The sequence below is a fragment of the Meles meles genome, chromosome X, assembly GCF_922984935.1.
Source record: "Meles meles chromosome X, mMelMel3.1 paternal haplotype, whole genome shotgun sequence".
Classification (NCBI taxonomy): Eukaryota; Metazoa; Chordata; class Mammalia; order Carnivora; family Mustelidae; genus Meles; species Meles meles.
The window spans coordinates 67,910,441-67,927,445 of NC_060087.1; the positions used below are offsets into that span (position 1 = coordinate 67,910,441).

Genomic DNA, 17,005 nt, shown 5'->3' on the forward strand with positions numbered 1-17,005 from the left:
GTTGAGGGAAACTGGAAGGGGAGATGAACCATGAGAGACTATGGACTCTGAAAAACAACTAGAGGGTTATGAAGGGGCGGCTGGGGAGTGGGGGGGTTGGAAGGTTGAGGGACCAGGTGGTGGGTAATGAGGAGGGCACGTACTGCATGGAGCACTGGGTGTGATGCCAAAACAATGAACACTGTTATGCTGTAAATAAACAAATAAAAATTAAAAAAAAAAAAAAAAAAAGATTATCCACCATGACCAGGTGGGATTCATCCCTGGGTTGCAAGGTTGGTTCAACATTCGCAAATCAATCAGTGTGATAGAACACATCAATAAGAGAAGAGAGAAGAACCACATGGTCCTCTCAATGGATGCAGAAAAAGCATTTGACAAAATCCAGCATCCGTTCCTGATGAAAACGCTTCAAAGTATAGGGATAGAGGGAACATTCCTGAACTTCATAAAATCTATCTATGAAAGACCCACAGCAAATATCATCCTCAATGGGAAAAAGCTTGCAGCCTTCCCGTTGAGATCAGGAACACGACAAGGATGCCCACTCTCACCACTCTTGTTCAACATAGTATTAGAAGTTCTAGCAACGGCAATCAGACAACAAAGAGAAATAAAAAGTATCCAAATTGGCAAGGAAGAAGTCAAACTCTCTGTCTTTGCAGATGACATGATTCTTTATATGGAAAACCCCAAAGACTCCACCCCCAAACTACTAGAACTAATACAGCAATTCAGTAACGTGGCAGGATACAAAGTCAATGTACAGAAATCAGTGGCTTTCTTATACACTGACAATGAAAATACAGAAAGGGAAATTAGAGAATCGATTCCATTTACTATAGCACCAAGAACCATAAGACACCTGGGCATAAATCTAACCAAAGAAGTAAAGGACCTGTAGTCGAGGAACTACAGAACACTCATGAAAGAAATTGAAGAAGACACAAAAAGATGGAAGACTGTTCCATGCTCTTGGATTGGAAGAATAAACATTGTTAAAATGTCTATACTGCCTAGAGCAATCTATACTTTTAATGCCATTCCGATCAAAATTCCACCGATATTTTTCAAAGAGCTGGAGCAAATAATCCTAAAATTTGTATGGAGCCAGAAGAGACCCCGAATTGCTAAGGAAATGTTGAAAAACAAAAACAAAACTGGCGGCATCACGTTACCCGATTTCAAGCTTTACTACAAAGCTGTGATCACCAAGACAGCGTGGTACTGGCAGAAAAACAGACACATAGACCAGTGGAACAGAGTGGAGAGCCCAGATATGGACCCTCAACTCTATGGTCAAATAATCTTCGACAAAACAGGAAAAAATATTCAATGGAAAAAAGACAGTCTCTTCAATAAATGGTGCTGGGAAAACTGGACAGCGATATGTAGAAGAATGAAACTCGACCATTCTCTTACACCGTACACAAAGATAAACTCGAAATGGATAAAAGACCTCAATGTGAGACAGGAATCTATCAAAATCCTAGAGGAGAACATAGGCAGTAACCTCTTCGATATCAGCCACAGCAACTTCTTTCAAGATATGTCTCCAAAGGCCAAGGAAACAAAAGCAAAAATGAACTTTTGGGACTTCCTCAAGATCAAAAGCCTCTGCACAGCAAAGGAAACAGTCAACAAAACAAAGAGGCAACCCACGGAATGGGAGAAGATATTTGCAAATGACAGTACAGACAAAAGGCTGATATCCAGGATCTATAAAGAACTTCTCAAACTCAACACACACAAAACAGATAATCATATCAAAAAATGGGCAGAAGATATGAACAGACACTTCTCCAATGAAGACATACAAATGGCTATCAGACACATGAAAAAATGTTCATCATCACTAGCCATCAGGGAGATTCAAATTAAAACAACATTGAGATACCACCTGACACCAGTTAGAATGGCCAAAATTAGCAAGACAGGAAACAACGTGTGTTGGAGAGGATGTGGAGAAAGAGGAACCCTCTTACACTGTTGGTGGGAATGCAAGTTAGTGCAGCCACTTTGGAGAACAGTGTGGAGATTCCTGAAGAAATTAAAAATAGAGCTTCCCTATGACCCTGCAATTGCACTGCTGGGTATTTACCCCAAAGATACAGATGTAGTGAAAAGAAGGGCCATTTGTACCCCAATGTTTATTGCAGCAATGGCTACGGTCGCCAAACTGTGGAAAGAACCAAGATGCCCTTCAACGGATGAATGGATAAGGAAGATGTGGTCCATATACACAATGGAGTATTATGACTCCATCAGAAAGGACGAATACCCAACTTTTGTAGCAACATGGACGGGACTGGAAGAAATTATGCTGAGCGAAATAAGTCAAGCAGAGAGAGTCAAGTATCATATGGTCTCACTTATTTGTGGAGCATAACAAATAACATGGAGGGCATGGGGAGATGGAGAGGAGAGGGAGTTGAGGGAAACTGGAAGAGGAGATGAACCATGAGAGACTATGGACTCTGAAAAATAACCAGAGGGTTATGAAGGGGCGGCGGGGGGGGCGGGGGGTGGGAAGTTGAGGAACCAGGTGGTGGGTAATGAGGAGGGCACGTACTGCATGGAGCACTGGGTGTGATGCCAAAACAATGAACACTGTTATGCTGTAAATAAACAAATAAAAATAAATAATAAAAAAAGTAATAAAGGGGAAAATCCAAGAAGAAGATATAACAATTATAAGGATTTATGCACCTAACATAGCTGCACACAAATATATAACAGTTAATAACAAAGAAGGAATTAATTGACAATAATACAATTATAGTACAGGATTTTATCACCCACTTAGGTTAGTGGACAGTTTTCTGAACAGAAATGCAAGAGGGAAAAAATGGCTTTAAATGACACACAGGAACACATGAATTTAACATATATATTCAGAACATTCCTTCCTAAAACAGCAAAATACACATGCTTTTCAAGTGTACATGGAACATTATCCAGAATAGATCACATATTATCCCACAAAACACCCTCAACAAATTAAACAATATGAAATTCATACTATGCATCTTTTCTGACCAGAATACTATGAAACTAGAAGTCCATTACAATAAAAAATCTGGAAAGAATACAATAAGTCGAGATTAAATAACATGTTAACTCAACAATGATAGGTCAACTAGGAAACAAAGGAAGAGATTTAAAAATACATAAAAGCAGATAAAAATGAAAATACAACAGTGCAAAATCCCTGGCACAGCAACGGTGGTTGTAAAAGGAAAGTTTGTGGTAATATAGGCCTTCTTGAAGAAGCAAGAGAAAACCCAAATAAACAACCTAACATTACACCTAAAGGAGCTAGAAAAAGCAGGACAAACTATACGTAAAGCCAGTAGAAAGAAGGCAATAAAAAGAGTAGAGCAGTAATAAATGACAGAGATACTAAAACAAACTATACAGATCAATAAAACATGGAACTTGGTTTCTTGAAAAAATAATAAAACTGATAAACTAGCCAGACTCAAGAAAAAACGAGAAAGGACTCCAATAAATAAAATTGCATATGAGAAAGGAGAAATAACCAATACCACAGAAATATAAACAATTATAAGAGAACATAATGAAAAACAATATGTCAACATATTAAACAAGAGGTAAGAAATGGATAAATTCTATAAATATATTACCAAACTGAAACACACAGAAACATACATTTTTAAAGATCTCATTTATTTATTTATTTAATTTGACAGAGAGAGAGAGACAGCAAGAGAGAGAGAGAGAGAGAAAATGAGCATAAGCAGAAGCAGCAGAGGGAGAGGGAAAAGCAGGCCCTCCACTGAGCAAGGAGCTCAATGTGAGGCTCGATTTCAAGACCCCAGGATCACGACCTGAGCCGAAGGCAGACGCCCAACTACTGAGCTACCCCGGTGCCCCGAGAAACATAAAATTTGAACAGACCAATAACCAGCAAAGAAAATGAATTAGTAATTTAAAAACCTCCCAATCACAAAAGTCTAGGACCAAAGGGTTTTACAGGTGAATTATACCAAATACTTAAAGAAGAGTTAATACCTCTTCTTCTCAAACAATTCCAAGGAAAACTTCCCAATTCATTCTATGAGACCATCATTACCCTGATACCAAAACCAGATAAAAGACACCACTAAAAACGAATGACAGGCTGATCCCTGATGAATGGAGATGCCAAAATATTCACCAAAATGCTAGTAAATGAAATTCATCAATACATTAATAAAATCATTTAACAAGATAAAGTGGAATTTATTCCTGGGTTGGAAGGGTGATTCAATATTTGCAAATAAATCAACGTGATACATCACATAAATAAGAGAAAAGATAATAAACATATGTTGAACATCTGTTGAATGGTCAACAGATGCAGAAAACATTTTTGACAAAGTACAGCATCCATGATAAAAACCCTCAACTAAGTAGGTTTAGAGGGAACATACCTCAACATGACGAAGGCCATATACAGAAAAACGGACGGCTAACATCATCCTCAATGGGGTACAACTGAGAGCTTTTCCTCTACATTCAGAAACAAGATAGGAATTGTCTATTCTCACCACTGTTAACATAGTATAGGAAGTCCTAATCACAGCAATCAAACACAAAGAAATAAAAGGCATCCAAATCGGTAAGAAGAAATGAAATATTCACCATTTCCAATTGTCATGATACTCTATATAAAAAACCCCAAAGACACCACCAAAACACTGCTAGAACTGATAAATAAATTTAGTTAAGTTGCAGGATACAAAATCAACATACAGAAATCTGTTGCATTACTGTACATTAATGATAAAGCAGCAGAAAGAGAAATTAAGGATTCAATCCAACTTAAAATCACACAAGAAATAATAAGATACACAGGAGTAAACCTAACCAAAGAAGTAAAAGACCCGGACTGTGGAAAGTATAAAACACTGATGAAAGAAACTGAGGATCATAGAAATAGAAGACATTTCATGCTCAAGGATCAGAACGAATATTGTTAAAATGTCTATTCCACCCAATGTAATCTACACATTTACTGCAATCCCTATCAAAATACCACTAGCATTTTTCAGAGTTAGAACAAACAATCCAAAAATTTGTAGGGAACCACAAAATACCTTGAATAACCAATGCAATCCTGAAAAAGAAAAGCAAAGCTGGAGGCATCACAATTCTGGACTTCACATTATATTACAAAGCTATGGTGATCAGAATAGTATGGTAGTAGTACAAAAATGGACACATATATTAACAGAAAAGAATAGGAATCCCAGAAATGAACCCACAAATATATGGCCAATTAATCTAGAAACACAGGAAGGGTCGTCTGAGTGGCTCAGTGGGCTAATCTCTGCCTTTGGCTCAGGTCATGATCTCAGGGTCTTGGGATTGAGTCCCAATTCTGACTCCCTGCTCAGCAGGGAGCCTGCTTCCCCCTCTCTCTGCCTGCTGCTCTGCCAACTTGTAATATCTCTCTCTGTGTCAAATGAATAAATAAAATCTTTTTAAAAAAACAGGAAAGAATATCTAACAGGTAAAAGAGAGTCTCTCTAACAAATGGTGTTAGGAAAACTGGATAGCCACATGCAAAAGAAAAAACTACCATTTTCTTACACTGCACACAAAAATAAATTCAAAATGGATGAAAGACCTAAATGTGAGACAGGAAACCATCAAAAATCCCAAAAAAGAACAGAGGCAGTAATCTCTTTGACTCAGCCATAACAACTTCTTTCTTGATATATCTCCTGAGGCAAGGGAAACAAAAGCAAAAATAAACTACTGGGGGCACATCAAAATAAAAAAGTGTCTGCACAATGAAGGAAACAATCAACAAAACTAAAAGGCAACCTAAGCAATGGGTGAAGATATTTGCACAGGACATATCTGATAAAAGGTTAGTATCCAAAATATATAAGGAACTTATAAAACTCAACATCCAGAAATCAAATAATCCAGTTAAAAAATGGACAGAAGAAATAAACAGTTTTTCAAAAAAAGACATACAGATGGCCCAGAGGCACATGAAAAGATGTTCATCATTATTTACTATCTGAGAAATTCAGATCAAAACTACAATGAGATATCACCTCATACTTGCCAGAATGGCTAAAATCAACAACACAAGAAACAAAAGGTGTTGGTGAGGATATGAAGAAAGGAGAACCATCTTGCACTGTTGGTAGGAATGCAAACTGGGTGCATCCACTCTGGAAAATAGTATGGTGGTTCCTCAAAAAGTTAAAAGTCAAACTACCCTATGATCCAGCAATTGCAATACCGGGTAATTACCCAAAGAATACAAAAACACTAATTCAGAGGGATATATGAATCCCTATTTTTATAGCAGCACTTTTTTTACAATAGCCAAGACATGGTAGCAACACATGTGTATCAATTGATGAATGGATAAAGAATACAGACAATGGGATATTCAGTTTTTAAAAAGAATGCAATCTTGTCATTTGCAATGACATGGACGGAGCTACAGAGTATAATGCTAAGTGAAATGGCAGTCAGAGAAAGACAAATACTGTATGTTTTCATGCACCTGTGGAATTTAAGAAGCAAAAGAAAGGAGCAAAGGGAAAGAAAGAGACAAATCAAGAAAAAGACTCTTACTTATAGAGAACAAACTGATGGTTACCAGAGGAGTTTTGGGGGAATGGGTTAAATAGGTGATGGGGATTAAAGAGTGCACTTTTCATGATGAGCACAAGGTGATGTATGGAATTGTTGAATCACTATATTGTCCAGCTGAAACTAATAAAACACTGTTAAGCAACAAAATTTAAAACTAAAAAAAAATTTAATAAATAAAACTTTTCATTTTGTGTATCCCTGTACCAATTACTATATAATTTTATCAATTTTTTTGTTCTGAACTTCATATTAGCTTTATATGTGTTTAATCCCCTATCTTTAATACATGCCTGTCTTTTTCAGTGAGATATTTTACTTTCATACAATTTCTTATTACTAGTTAATTCCTTTTCTTTTCAGAAGAAATTTATCTCCTTAACATTTTTTTTAGATTGAATTTTTTTTCAGTGTTCCAAAATTCATTGTTTATGCACCATACCCAGTGGTCCATGCAATACGTGCCCTCCATAATACCCACTACCAGGCTCTTCCCACCCCCACCCCCCTCCAAAACCTTCAGTTTGTTTCTCAGAGTCCACAGTCTCTCATGGTTTGTCTCCCCTCCGATTCCCCCCAAGTCACTTCTCCATAACATTTCTTATACAACTGTTTTAATGGTGACAAGTTCATTTAGTTTTTGCTTGTCTGGAAAACTATTTATCTCCCCTTAAATTCTGAATATTACAAGGTGGAATTCTTGGTTGCACATTTTCTTTTTTTTCACTTTCAGCACCTTCAATACACCATGTCATACCATGCCACTCCCTTTTGACCTACAAAGTTTCCACTGAAAAATCAGTTGATGGGCTTATGGGGGCCCTTTTAATGCAACAAGTCGTTTATCTGTGGCTGCTCTTAAGAGTCTCTTTAATCTTTAACATTTTAACTTGAATGTTCTTTAATGTGGGTCTCTTTGTTTTTTCTTATTTGGAATTCTGTGGGCTCCCTGGAACTGAGTATCTGTTTCCTTCCCTAGGTTAGGGAAATTTTCAGCCATTATTTATTGAACTACGTTTTCTACCTTTTTTGTTTTTCCTTCTGTCTTCATTTGGGACTCCCTATAATGCAGATGTTATTCTGCTAGATGTTGTCCAGTATGTACCTTAAACTATCTTAATTTTTCTATTTTTTCCCCTTTTCCTGTTCTTGGTACTTCTGGTGTCTTGTCTTCCAGGTTGCTCATCTGTTCTATTTTGTTTATTCTGCCATTGAACCCTCTAGGTATATTTACTACTTATTGTATTCTTCAGCTTTGTGACTTCTCTTTGTTACTTTCTTGTGGTCTGTATCTCTCTGTTGAAGTTTTCACTGTGTTCATCCATTCCTCTCCCGAGTTTGGTAAGCATATTTATGACCATTACTTTGAATTCTTTATCAGGTAGATTACTTATCTCCACTTCATTAAGGTCTTTTTCTGAGGTTTTCTCATTCTTTCATCAGGAACATGTCTGCTCATTTTGCTTGACTCCATTTTTGTTTCTATGTGTTAGGTAAAATAGTTACCTTTCCTCTTTGAAAAAAATTAATTTTTAATTAATTAATTAATAACACACAATGTTATATTAATCTCAGGTGTACAACATAGTGATTTGACAAGTTTATACATTACACTATGTTCACCAGAAGTGTAGCTACCATCTGTCACCATATAATGCTATTAAAATATGATTGACTATATCCCCTATTCAGTAATTTTTACCCCATGATTTATTTATCCCATAACTGAAAACCTGTATCACTCATCCCCTTCACCCATTTTACCAATTACACTACTTCCCTCCTGAATTGCAATCACAAGTTTCTTCTCTGCATTTATGGGTCCCTGCTTCTGCTTTTTGTTCATTTGTTTTACTTTTCAGATTCCACATATAAATGAAATTATATAGTGTGATCTTGCATTGGAGATAAACTTTATCAGTTCAACCATGGCCTAGCCTAGTTGTTTCTCATACCTCTGATATTGTCTATAAGTAGCACAATTTGTTCTTGATAGGTCTCAGTTGTTGAGGGTACGCCAAGACCTGTCACTGTTCCAAAGGAAGGGATCTCAGACAGTGCCTAGTTTCAGGCTAATTTTAAGACAGATTATCAGGCAATATATTCTTAAGATATGCAAATATGTAGTCTGTGGTCCACAATCATTAACCCTGTTGACTTCCAGACCAATTCCAGAGGTGTCCCTGCGCAATAGTTCCAAAAATCGTAGATTTAGACATGTATATAACCTCCTTTCTGTGAGGTATCAGTGAGCTACGATGATGTCAAGATGATGTCAAGTTGAGGGTTCCAATATAGTGAATACCCCTGCCCATGTTCCCTGGGAGCCTTTCTGTAACCTCTGGATGTGTGAGCTGCCCCCATGACAAAAAAAACAGGAATTTTTTCATATCAAGAATGGGGGTGTATATCAGTCTTCTGGTTGTGCAGTGCCCTGGGTATGGTAGCCTGTCAAAAACTGTCTCTCTAACTTCTTCAAACACATTGGGTCCAGAAACAATATCCTGGGCCACTAGAGCCAGGTGGTCAAGGGGTTTCCTGTGTGGGGTGTGCATGCCCACCAACTATGGCAGGCAGGCTGTGAATGTGGTATGGGGGTGGGGTACTCAGCCCACCTGGCTGTGGTGGGATAGGCCAAAGCTGCAGAATGCATGGGTAGGGTGTTCCCATTGAAGCTAGCGGACTTAAAGACTTAAAGGAGGGGTTCTACAACAGTGTCCATCTACACCATGACCAACACGGGAGGAGAATCCAAAAATGGTGCCCACTTCTGCCCCTGGAGAGAGTCCCAAGAGGTTCTTGCTTCTCCAGCAGATGCTTTAAGAAGAGCAAATGAGTCTCCTTCACATAGAGTCTAGTTGCCTTGCAAACTATTGTTTTTGAGCTGGGTCCCATGACAAGTGAGTCTGTGCAGGACCCTTTAAGAGTATATTTTTCATTCCCTACAATTCTCCTAGAAGTAAGCCCCACTGGTTCTCATAGCCAGATGCTTTGGGGGCTCATTTCTCCAGTGCAGGTCCCAAGGGTTAGGGTGTCTGATGTGGGACATAGATACCTTGCTCCTCAAGAACAAGTTCCATATTATGAGATCACTCCCAACTGTGGATTGCTGCTCCTGAGGTGGAGTTTTTTTGAAGGACCACATCTCTACCTCTTCTACCCATCTCAATGTGGCCCATTTATGCTTTGTTGTAGAGCCACTGTTTACCTAGCTTTCAGGTCCTTTTCAGAGGAAATTGTCCCATATATAGCTACGGATTTGTTGTTTCATAGAAGGAGGTAGTTTCAGGATCTTTCTAGGCCACCATTTTTCAATGTGTTTTAAAAAGTATGTAGATTGTAAATGCCTAAGAACCACTGATTGGTCATATTTGAGCATCACCAATACATGCTACTAAAGAGAATATGGTTTATTTATTAAAAAAATTAAAAGTATGTAATTTTAAAGTAACAAACAGCTCACATAATTAATTGAATACAACAGGCTCAAAGAGGATTTTCATTAACTGTTACTATAATATATGTTTTCTTCCTTTCTATGTAATCAAATAGAACTTGTTTTATATACTACAGCCATACTAAATCCAGAATTTCACACTGATCTTCATTACTACCGAGATATCTTACCATGTATATTTCAGCACCGATATATATTAATTAAGGTACAGATTAGAAAAGAAGAAATAAAACCAACTTTCCAGAGATATTAAAAAAGAAAGCAACATACTTAAGTTTCTCATTTTGCTCTTACCGTATGTGATTCTAATTCAGCAATTTTCTCAGGGGTCTCAGAACCCAAATAATATATTCTAATCACATGGTCAGTGCTACCTGTTGTAATGAACATACCACCTGGAAGATTAAAAAATAAACAAGCAAACATTACACCAAGGAACTTTAAAAACCTTTTAATTGCCTTCTTAGTTATATGTTACCTGATATTAATAAGAGGTTATCTTCTTATCATTAAAGACAGATTATCTTCTAATCATTAAAAACATATAAAATTTCAGAGAAAAATAGGTAAAATTCAAGAAAGATATTTAAAGGACAACTATACCATTCACCCAACAAAAATCCAACAACTATACACTAAATACAGGCCTTTGAATAATAAATATTAAAGGTCAGAGCCTTGAGGAATTCTTTATATTTTATGCAAAATCCTAACGCTCAAAAATTTTTTTATAAAATGACCTACAGCTACAGTTCTCTTTACAGTGGCTATAATAGTGTAATCTAAAAACTCAACCACTTTTGGGATTATGAAAAATTCTAGAGATGGAAGGTGGTAATATATCAAAAACACTGTGAATATATTTAATGTCACAAAACTACTCTCCTAGAAATAGTTATTAAAATAATAAATTTTAGCGGCACCTGGGTGGTTTTGTCAGTTGAGTGTGCCACTCTTGGTTTCAGCTCAGGTCATGATCTGCGGTCCTGACATTGAGCACTACATCCATGCTCAGCATGGAGTTTGCCTGAGAGTCTCTTCTTCTGTCCTTCCCCCAACTGAAGTGCTCATGGGTACATGTGTGCACTCTCTCTCTCTCTTTGTCTCAAATAAATAAATCTTTTTTTTAAATAGTAAATTTTATGTTAAATTTATCACAACGAAAGAAACGGTCAACTAGCATATAATTCTTAGCAGTAGAAAAGCAACCTATACACACTGTAAAAGTGTCTTCTATATGGAACCACAGTATGTATTTTCTGAAACGTCAGGTCAGGATTTTAATGTTGACCTGTGTGTGTTTGGGGGGAGAGCTGTACTTTTTACCAACCAAATTCTGATTTATATAAAAACATATTAGAAAAATTTAAAAAAAAACCTTCAAATGCTATTACATGTTAGTTAAAATCCACAAAGATCCATTTACTATATCATATGGTTCACATTTTGGGTATGTTTCTATTAAGAAACATATACCTTTTTCTCTACAAAATTAAACATATATCTTTTACAACTGGATCATTTAATATTTTGGGTACTTGAAACTTCCAATGTTTACACATACCAGAACTGAAAGATGAGCAAGATATCTGAACTCCAGGTCTGGATCTCTCAGTAAATTTCACTGGGCGATCTCTAAGGGAAAAGTAAGATATTTGTATTTTCTATCATGTTCATTTAACATACAAGAATCTTGGCACACTGCTAGATTGACAGATTTAACATCAGTATTATAAAAAAACACAACTGAAGTAGTCAGTGGTATTCCCATCATTTGGGTTAAAAATACATTAAACCTTGCAAATATACTTTAAGATACCAACATTATTATTATAACTTTACAAACTACCACATAACTTACTACCATTAAGAAGTTCAAAGTCTTCTTACCAGAATAATAAATGATACAAATACTCTCTACAAAAATTTTGTGTATAAGTTAAATAGTCTCTTCAACACTAGTTTCATAAGAATTTAATTCTAAAATCTTTAACATCTAATTGAAGTAGGCATAGATGTATTTTATATATTTATACATAATTAAATACATGGACTATTAAGAATTTCTCAAGGTAATAAAGAAAAATAAACATGACTGATTTTGCACAAAATTTCTAATCCAATTCTAAACTTACCGAAACTTCATTGTTTTTACATGCCATTGCCAGAAACAGATTGTTCCATCAGCACCAGTAGAAGTGAGGTATCTGGTTGTGCCTTTAGTTGATGGACAAAACTAAAAAAAAAAAATTCTAATTCAAATAGAAAGTTTTCATGTTCAAATTATTTTAAACACAGCATGTTCTAAAATCATAGTCACTTAAAAAATAATTTAAATAAATTCAATCAAGAATTTCACTTTCAAGAAATCAGTTAAATTTCCTAGATTAATGGATACCTTACAAAAATTTAAAATATCAAGAAACTGTAGGAAAAAAAGTCAGTTAACAAATTTAGGATTAAATATATTAGTCTTTTTTTTATTTTATTTATTTATTTGACAGAGAGAGAGGTCACAAGTAGGCAGAGAGGCAGGCAGAGAGAGAGGGAGAAACAGGCTCCTCACTGAGCAGAGAGCCCGATGCGGGGCCCGATCCCAGGACCCTGAGATCATGACCTGAGCCGAAGGCAGAGGCTTAAACCACTGAGCCACCCAGGTGCCCCTAAATATATTAGTCTTAAAAATAATTACTTTTAGGGGTCCCTGGGTGGCTCAATCAATAGAGCATGCAACTTTTGATCTCAGGGTTATGAATGTAGAGATTACCTAAAAATAAAATCTCAAATAACTATTTTAAAGTATTGAATATCACACTTTAAGATTACTTTTCATTACTTTTAATGGAGAAAAAAAATCACAAGGTGGTTACTATTTAAACCATTACAAATCTGCTAAATATATGTTTAACAGCAATAATTGTGGAATTTTTAGCTTATATGACCACAGCATCAGAAACCATTCGAAAATCAATGCTTAGGAAGTTACTATCTAAATATTTTGGCATTAATGCTTAACTTTAAATTCCAGCTTCAATGTCATATGATATAAATTTTGTTCTTTTTAAATTTAAATCATTTTCATTTGTCAGAATAAGCAGAATGGTCAAATCACTATATCACTGTGGAAAAAAAGATTAAAAAATATACTTAAGTTACCAATTTAAAGGATGACTAATACCCTAGATGAAACATGGACAGCCTTATCAAATAGGATTCTCAAACTCTGACTCTCAGTATTTTATACATCCTCAGAAAAGAATCACAGATAAGGAAAGAGCCATTGGGCTCCTGATGCCTGAGATACAGGAAAAAGTTGAAAATCAAACCATGGTCTCTGCATGCCATGAGTTTTAAAAATCCCTAATAGAGATAATCAACACCACTAAGATAAATATTAAGGACCAAGATGCATAGGGTTTGAATAAATTTTGACCATAAATCTGAAGAAAATGATCACTACATATTAGAAGTCATTTATACAGTTTTCTTGATTGGAAACACATAACTTCTATAAAGACTAGAGTTTAAATAAAAAATTATCAATTAATGTTACCCATTAATAATTGATAATATAGTAAAGAAACTAGTACTCAGGTAGCATGCCTACACTTTCCTTTCTGAGATAGAGAAGCTTGAATTGGAAAACGTAATCCACAATTTACAGGCAGAGTCCGCAAACTACAGCCCACATGCCAATTCCATCTTGCTGTGTATTTCTGTAAATGAAGTTTTACTAGAACAAATTCACCTCACACTGCCTATGGCTGCTTTTGCACTGGAATGCAGAGTTAAGTAGGTGTGACAGATACCATATGGCCTGTAAATCCTAAAATATTTACCTATCTGATCTGTAAATTTGCTGATCCCTGATTTATACAAATGAGATAAATATAAAACTCTATAATTTTATTAAGTTTGAACAAACACTAGAACCTTTATTATCACCATTATATTTAAGTAAATTCATCAGTCACAAAGGGGCATCTGCCCCATTAATGTAGTCCAATTGAATTGTTTTTAAATAATAAACCATGTTAGAAATTATAAAAACACTTGTATTTATATTTCTTAATATAAATATATCATTTTTTAAAAGATTTTATTTATTTATTTGACAGAAAGAGAGTGATCAAAAGTAGGCAGAGAGGTAGGCAGAGAGAGAGGAAGAAGCAGGCTCCTTGCTGAGCAGAGAGCCCGACATGGGGCTCAATCCCAAGACCCTGAGATCATGACCTGAGTTGAAGGCAGAGGCTTAACCCACTGAGCACCCAGGTGCCCCTAATATATCATTATTGAAGAAAATTTAGTAAATACAGAAAACAATAAAAGGTACTTATAATCCCACCATCCAGAGGCAACCACTATTGAAATCATACCATTTTATCTCAATTTTGCTTACAAAAAAGAATCTGGAAAGATAAACACCATGATATTAAGAGAGACAGTTAATTAGCCAAGAATAAGTAACACATATAGAATGCTAAATAAAATTAAGAGGAGATAAAGAGTTCTGGTGCAGGGAACAACTTAAAATTTTAGAATGGTAAAACAGTCAGAGAAAAGTCTCCCTGAGAAAGACAATTTGCACAAGGTGGTTAGAAAGGGAAGGAATAAGCCATGTGACTATGCAAGGAAGAGCCATTCCACGGCCATGAAACAGAAAAAACAAAGGCAGCAGTGTAGCTAGAGTGGTCTAAAAAAGCAGAGAGGTAGCACCTAAAGCAGAATGCAAATGGGAAACAAGTAGTAGACAATGAGGTCAAAGAGAGCAAGGGGTTGAGAATATAGGCCTTACAATGTGGGTCATTTAGACTTCAACTTAAATCTGAATTTGGAAGCTACTGAAGTTTCTGAGTACCAGTGACATGATTTAACTTCCATTTAAAAAATCACTCAGCTTGCTATACAGAGGTTGGACTGGGGTAAGAAAGAGGGAAGGAAAGAAGCAGGAAGATCAATTAGATGTCTGTCTCAATAATCTAGGTTACCAATGATAATGGTATGAAATGGAATAGTAATTATTAAAGTCATGATAATTTGTCAGATTCTGGATTAATTCTGAGGGTAGAGCCAACATGATATGCTAACAAATTAGATATGAGATATAAGAGAAAGAAAAAAAGTCAGGGATGACTACTCTGAGCAACTGAAAGGATAAAATTGCCATATGTTGAGCTGAAGAAAGCTCTTGGAAAAGTAGATTTGAGGAAGGAAGACAAGTTCAATTTTGAATATGTTGAGTTTGAGATTCATGACATTTATATGATGGTACCAAGTAGGTATTTGAATATATAAGTATGGGACTAAAAGAAAGGTTCCAAAATGAAAATATAAGTTTGAAAATCATCAGCCTACAGATAAACCTAAAGCCATGAAACTTAATGAGATCACTAAGAGAAAGAATGTGATAGAGATCCATGGATTTTTAGGGCGTTCCCACGTATAAATGAAATGAGATAGAAAGTAGAAAATCAAACTATGAAGGAACCAAACAGTATCATAAACGTTTTTCAATATAAGCAGTTATTTTTTTATGTTATATGAGAGTTGCTTCCAAATTCCAGAAATAATCTGTCAGATAAATAAATAAATAATCACCTAAAAGTCCATGAAATAATTTCCATTGGTCAAAAATTTGATACAAAATTTTTAAAATCTAATATACGTTAAACCTAATCAAGAGGCGCCTGGGTGGCTCAGTCGTTTAAACAGCTGCCTTCAGCTCAGTTCATGATCCCAGAGTCCTGGGATCAAGCCCCAAGTTGGGCTCCCTGCTCAGCAGAGAGCCTGCTTCTCCCTCTCCTTCTGCCTGCCACTCTGCCTACTTGTGTGCGCTCTATCAATTAAATAAATAAAATCTTAAAAAAAATCTTACTAACTCCTCATAAACAGGTGATATTAAATTAAATAACACAAAATTAATGGACATACTTTCTAGTGACTAAAGAACAAAGAAAAGTAAATGGGAGTAATTATCTCATCCACAAAAGTAGTCTCCTTGACCACAGTATAAAATACGGTTTCAGGATTCCTTTTTGCTCTCAACACAAAGAAGAGAACAAGTTCAACTTAGTTTTCTTAAATAAAAGGTTTTTTTGGAGGTATCCAGGATTTTCATTATCAACATTTAGTAGAAACACTCTGTGAATAAGAATTGAAAAGAAGTCAATGCATTTTATGTCAAACATCAAGCTGAAACAGGAAATCACTGAAACGAAGAATAAAATTTTCTTTAACATTAAACCATACACACACACTCTGACTGACAAACATCTTGCATTAAATATTAACACAAAGTGTGCCAATATTGAAATTAGAACCTGTTTCCAACCTAACAGGTATCAGTGTTGCTTCCTTATAGCATTTATAAGTCTTCTCCCTTCTTCACAAATACTAGTCAGATAAATGTCTTGCACTATATTTGGAAAACATATTCAGTGATTTTTGAATTATCTCTAAAACAATAAATTTATATGAAAACGGAATTTTAAAAATACCAGAGAAGGGTAGGGCAAAGCCCTTAGAGATCATTTTTCTGTTGCCATTCTTTATAATAATATCCACACAAAATAAGAAAAACTGAGAGAATTTTCATCCTCATTACATAGGTCAGTGATACCTTTTCATTTTTCCTACCTGTATGGAAGTAATAGAAGCTGAATGTCCCTGAAGGACTGCAACTGGTGCACAAGTTCGAAGACACCACACTCTTACAACCTTATCACAGCTGCCTGCAGCAATAAGAGTGTTTTCATAGTTAACAGCCATATCAGAAATTTCAGCAGAGTGCCCTCGGAGTGTAGCAAGGAGACGTCCATCATCCGTTGCCCAAATTTTCACCAAACAGTCATCTGAACCCTATAGTAACACAGAAGGACAGATTCCCAATGAAGCAAAAATTTGCACCACCAGCTCCCTTTCCAG

General features: G+C 35.8%; 1 protein-coding gene across 3 annotated transcripts in view; it reads right to left on the reverse strand.

The window, feature by feature from the left end:
- The window catches only part of BRWD3 (bromodomain and WD repeat domain containing 3), a 235,373-nt gene that overhangs the window by 154,519 nt on the left and 63,849 nt on the right, over positions 1-17,005 (reverse strand). For 2 of the 3 annotated variants that reach the window (XM_045995124.1, XM_045995125.1), the window contains exons 8-11: positions 16,718-16,939; positions 12,217-12,317; positions 11,646-11,716; positions 10,376-10,476 (exon numbers count right to left, since the gene is read on the reverse strand). In XM_045995124.1, the coding sequence (XP_045851080.1) occupies positions 10,376-10,476; positions 11,646-11,716; positions 12,217-12,317; positions 16,718-16,939 (495 nt within the window). Of the gene's footprint in view, positions 1-10,375; positions 10,477-11,645; positions 11,717-12,216; positions 12,318-16,717; positions 16,940-17,005 lie in introns of those variants that run through there. The other variant, XM_045995126.1, reaches the window with a different exon arrangement.